The sequence below is a fragment of the Etheostoma cragini genome, chromosome 6, assembly GCF_013103735.1.
Source record: "Etheostoma cragini isolate CJK2018 chromosome 6, CSU_Ecrag_1.0, whole genome shotgun sequence".
In the NCBI taxonomy this organism is placed as follows: Eukaryota; Metazoa; Chordata; class Actinopteri; order Perciformes; family Percidae; genus Etheostoma; species Etheostoma cragini.
The window spans coordinates 17,424,220-17,430,012 of NC_048412.1; the positions used below are offsets into that span (position 1 = coordinate 17,424,220).

Sequence of the window (5,793 nt, forward strand, 5' to 3'; positions counted from 1 at the left end):
ATCATTTCATTTAAATAATCAGACATTGTCCACAAGACTTTGCTTTGCTGTGACGGCGTCTGTCTCCAACTTAGTAGTGGCTGGTTTGACCACAGAAATGTGAGGGACGACAAGCTTGACCACCACAATCTATTTCTGGGAATGAAACACTGCAAGTTGCAACAGTTTGCATGTTCTGCCGCATTGAAAAGCAGATCGGACACAGGACTACAGGGGCCGTAGAGCTCAGTCTTGCGGAGTACACGTACAGAAGTTGGTGCGGTTTGAGGTCGGTTCCCGATCTCACCACAAACAAACGGTTGCTTGGAATTTTAAACTCCAGTGGATTTATGAGGACTACGGTTAACTGCTCTTCGGATCTCTGCATGGAAAATTGAGACAGCTAGACCATCTGTCCAATCTGAGTTTTCAGTTGCACCTCTAAAACAACTTTTGAATGTACACGTTTTACCAAAACGAGTTCCTTCCCGAGGCTATTTCGCAGAGGATGATTTGTCATATGTTCAGTTGACACAATCACGGACGTAATTTTGGCACAAATAAAACACCATACATTATTATTATGATCTCGATGGTGTTTAGTTGCCAGCCACCGTCCTTTTATGGGCGTAAAAAGTGCCATACACAACCAGATATATGCTATAGGCGAGTCTAATTATAGCAGCAGCATAGCCACATGTTTTCTGACGCTTAAGCAAACCAAAAAAAGAATAACCCCCAAATAGCCCTGGTAGAATATATTAGACATTTGTTTGGCGCTTACATTTTACAAACTCCACCACCTGTTTTCAGCGCTTATTTCGCTCTTCGGATTCCGTCCAATGGGAATGAACGGCAGGTTTGGAGGCGGAGAAAGAGGGAGAGAAGTTAAGGGAGAGAGTGAGAGACAGATCTGGGGAGACAGTGAGCTGAGCAGGAGATTGAGTAGAAGTCGGTGGGGCCATATATTAAATCACAGACTTCACTGCTCATCTGAGGACTGTGAGCCTACTTGACGTCTAGGTTTGAAAAAAAAAAAAAAATTAATTAATTATTTGCAGGTTTGTGTCGCTGCACATTTTAACGTGCAGCCACAGGTTGACCGATTTAATCCAGTCACTATGGATTATTTCTCTTCATCTCGAGTCGATTGTCACTAGCGGGGTCGAAATGGGCACCGTCGAGAGATCACTGGTGATTGAGAAAGAAACAAACTGATCAAATCAAGTGGAGCCGAGACGGAGGCGACATCTGTGGGGAGCGACGCACAATTTCGAGAGATACACGAAGGACCTGTGGAGGGACTTATATGAAAGGAGACGAAGCGAAAAGATGATGGGATGGCCGGAACAACATGAAAAAGAAAAAGTGCGGTGCTCTATTTTCATCCAGCCAGTGATTCAACACAACTAACCTGGAGGACAGGGACTGAGAGAGAAGAGGTAGGAGGTAGGTAGAGAAACCGACAGGGAGGAGGGGGCCATGAAGGTGTCTGGTTATATCATACTGAAAGTAGGTTATTGTTTTGGATCAATCAAATGAAGCCAGATTAGGGTTAACTAAGACCTCCACATAGTCACAGAAGTAGGCTACTTCTCCTGCTACTAAAACAGAGTGATGTGGAATTATTATCCTTTAGTCTCTGATCTCATTTTCATGGTGTAAAGGATCTGCATCATCCTTCTGGCTAACATCAGTGTAACACAGATGACATTTTATGACATAGATTGCTGGAAGCCTTGTGGGATGTGAGAAGAAGAGGACACTGGGAAACAGAGAGAGGGGCGCTGAGAGAGGCTAACTGGGCAGCTGACTCAAATGTGACTCAAAGAATAACATATTCCCTAATTATGGCCACTTTTCTTCACTCTGCTGCCCTTCTTTGTCAGACATATTCAGCTTTTTGAGTTCAGTCTTGACCCTCATTTGTTTTAACTCATCTTTATCCATCACAATGCTCCCCACTCCTCCCTCCAGCCACTTACTCTCTGTTTGTCCTGTCTGCACTGCTCGTGATAGTCAATGTTTTCTATATTTCTCCTTTGTCTTTCTTTACAGATCTTCTCTTCTCTTGTTTTGTGTTTCTCTGTAGACAGGTGCGTGGCCACAGCCGTGACCATGGAGCCTCCCCCCTCTCTGAGCTTGGCTCTGCTAGGAGGAAGCGAGGATGAGGACCAGCGCTTCCTCCTTCCCCTGGGCAGTGTCTCCCATCCCTCCACCACTGGCAACCAGCCAGGATCAAACCACTCCAACCACATGGGAGGATCAAGCCTTGACCGTCTAAACGGCAGCACCTCGTCCCCGTCCCCTGCCACGCCTAACTTGCCGCCAGCATCACACCCCAAGTTGCCCCTGTCATCCTCTGGAGCCCAGCCTCTGCCCCCTCCCATCCCCAATGCCCTGTACCCCACCAGCACCCCTCTCTCCTCCTGCTTGGGCTCACAGCACAGCCTTAGCGGCGACAACTCCCCAGTTTACAATGCCCTCTTTTACTCCTCCCATTCGCCCTCCATGGAGCGGGAGAGGGACAGAGACCGTGACAGGGAGAGGGGTTGCAAACACAGACAGGCCAGCCCTCTAGTTCACCGTAGGGACAGTAACCCCTTCACAGAGATTGCCATGAGCTCCTGTAAGTACACAGGCGGGGTCATGAAGCCCCTAAGCCGCCTCAGCGCCTCCAGAAGAAACCTCATTGAATCAGATAGCAACAGCGAAACCAAAGAGGGTGGGGTTTCAGCTGTTGCTGGGGCAACTGCAGCTGGAGGGCATGATCGCCAGAGAGAAGCCCCTCCTACCTCCTTGGTGGCCCAGTCCTCTACTAATCAACCCCTAATTCAGAGCCCTCCAGAGATTGTGATTTCATCCAAAGAAGACTCGCCATACCTCAGAGCAGGGTATGACATCACTGACTCCACTTCCAACCAGATGTCCATCTACCACCAGAACCACGCACTGGTGGAGAGCAGGCGGGTGCAGGCGGGGAGGGGCAGCAGGCAGGGGGTGGTTGGGGCGGCGGGCACTGGAGTGAAGGGCAGCACTTCCAAAGCCACCAAACGGAAGAACCAAAACATTGGCTATAAATTGGGGCATCGCAGGGCACTGTTTGAGAAGAGAAAGAGGCTGAGTGACTATGCCCTCATCTTCGGGATGTTTGGCATCGTTGTCATGGTGATTGAGACGGAGCTGTCATGGGGCGTGTACACCAAGGTGAGTGCACAGAGCAGTGGCACTTCAAAGGGGCACTTCAATGATTTTACACATAAAGATCACTTTACTAGTCATAGTTTGAATGACCACTGCAGTATATGTGCTCTGTGGCTCAGGAGGAGCAAATCCACCTGATGATGTCATAGTGATGTCATAAGGGTTACTTTGGCTTGTAGATTACACATTTTTAGAAGAAAGTCTGCATTGCAAACTGAGAGTGTGGAGATTAAAAGTTATGGTCATTACCAGGCAGGGAGGGTCTAAGGAAAGACATGTTGCATTATGAGAAGTGTAGGATGTTGTGTTATTGGAGTGTTCATTTTACTAGTGACTAAAAGTTGCAATATCTCGGCCTCTGCTGCTACAATTTTGACCATTCCTTGTTTAATCTGTCACTCACCAGTCCCCCAACTTTATGGAAGCACATCGATAAATTGGTAGATTGCTCCTTTAATCTAGCCTAAGTACACAAACAAAGTCCACAAATCTCCTACCTGGCTCACTGGATGGTGGCAGCGTTGTGCACTGGTGTACTTGGTTAAGTTGGATCAATTTAGTTTTTTTTTTCATTTTATTTTGATCGTAGCCAGTGAAGATGACATAGAAATGGCAAGTAACAAAGGTCACCAGCCAGATTCAAACCTGGGACGTTATATACGTTGTACAAGTTCCAGGTTCCATCCAAACTTTGGCTGGTTTGGCTGGGTCAGTGGTCAGATAATTACTAGTTAATCCCTTTATTTATGATTGATAGGGCTGTAACGTTACACCAAACCCAAATTGCAATTTTTTACCTTTGAGTTGATTCAAACCTTGATTCTTTAATGTGTGTGTGTGTGTGTTTGGGGGGGGGGTTGAAGAAGAATTATACTCAATTAACGTAATAATACTTTATTTCTGCCACATGGCATCGTTTTGTCATTGATTACATCCCACTTTGCAACACAGTTATACAACAGATATCTTATTTATTGATATTAATGCTACACGCTCAGTTAGTTTTAGTGTGATTGTTTTGACCACAGTTAACAACTCTGGACTAACCCACAAATCCACCTGCGGCGTTAACGTTAACTGTATATAACAACGACTAATCTAATGGTATTTTAGCTAGATAGCCACCCCTGTCTGCCTGCCTGACTCTCCCGACGCTGCAAGGCTTCAGTCAGGATGAGAGCTGACAACATCCCCGGCCCGGTGACACATCCACAGTCAGCCCCCAGCCAGCTAGCAGCAAGCCTGGTCAGCACTTAACTCCGGTGTTAAGGTAGCTAACTGCAGTTTACTGAACCGTCGGGAAACAGACCCAAGCGCCTGACTCAGAACAGCGGCCATTCGTAACGTTACACCTCCGTTAGCGTTACCGGTGTCTTCCCCCCCTCCCCCCTTTTCGATTTTAGCCGTCATGACAGTTAGCTAAATTTACCTAACAAAATGGGGATAAGGCACCAAAACTAATAGTAATTTTAGCCATGTGGTAGCATTGGATCTGGACAGAAAGGACAACTCTGGGAGTTGGACGGGCTTTATTGTTGCTATTCTGCCTTTTCACTCCGCGACACAGGTTCATGGATCTGAGTGTTGCAATTTCGATTTCATATCGCATATTGTTACAGCCCTAAGGATTGATAAGCCCCACTGAGTCTGACCAGCACCATGTCGATGTTGTTGGCTTGTGTAGGCTACTTTTATGACCAGGCTTGACAGTTGCTGCTTCTGGATAATGTAATCCAACGATACAAAGGACGTGGGGGCGCTAATAATCAGTAGGAGGCCAGGATGTCATTCGTCTGTGTAATGGGGAGTGTAATATGCTGAATTGGCCTCTGGCTGTGTGTGTGTGTGTGTGTGTGTGTGTGTGTGTGTGTGTGTGTGTGTGTGTGTGTGTGTGTGTGTGTGTGTGTGTGTGTGTGTGTGTGTGTGTGTGTGTGTGTGTGTGTGTGTGTGTGTGTGTGTGTGTGTGTGTGTGTGTGTGTGTGTGTGTGTGTGTGTGTGTGTGTGTGTGTGTGTGTGTGTGTGTGTGTGTGTGTGTGTGTGTGTGTGTGTATACTTCTTCCCTCATTCCATCCTTTCTTTTAGTCTGACTTGGCACATAGGCTTGGTTGTAGCTAATAAGGTGTAAACATCAATCCACTTATACAGCTTGTCATACATGGATCACTGATTATGTGAAAAACGGTATTAGATCATGTGAGAATACAGGTTTACAGGTAATCTATTTGAATAGTCCAGCTGGGCGTGTCTCTCCTCTCTATCTCCCTCTGTTTGTGTTTTCTCTCTGGGTAATATGGTCTTTGCCATTGCTAGAAAAATTTGCCTGTGTTTTTGCTGGCTGTGTTTTTGTTTCATTTTTTCCTTTGCATTGCATCAATCTCCCACTCATTACTTTATGAAAATCAGTTTCAGATGCTAGGTCTTTTTATTAATGAAAATCATGGATTCAGAATTTCTTTCTCCCAAGCCCTCTTTGTCTCTTTTCTTTATTTCTGTCGAGCTATTCTCCTTCCTCAAGGAGAAAGCGGACACTTTTTATGCTCTCTTTCTGTGTATTTTAACTCCACACCTGTCTATCCTGCTTTCTTTCTTTCTTACTCTCTTTCTCCCCCC

The 5,793-nt window shown here is 46.1% G+C and overlaps 1 protein-coding gene across 1 annotated transcript in view; it reads left to right on the top strand.

Moving 5' to 3' along the window:
- Positions 1-822: 822 nt before the first annotated feature.
- kcnn3 (potassium intermediate/small conductance calcium-activated channel, subfamily N, member 3) overlaps positions 823-5,793 on the top strand; it is a 51,879-nt gene continuing 46,908 nt past the window's right edge. Inside the window, 4 exon segments of the mRNA XM_034875022.1 lie at positions 823-1,428; positions 2,072-2,658; positions 2,660-2,762; positions 2,765-3,186. Of these exon segments, the coding sequence (XP_034730913.1) occupies positions 2,098-2,658; positions 2,660-2,762; positions 2,765-3,186 (1,086 nt within the window). The 5' untranslated portion in view covers positions 823-1,428; positions 2,072-2,097.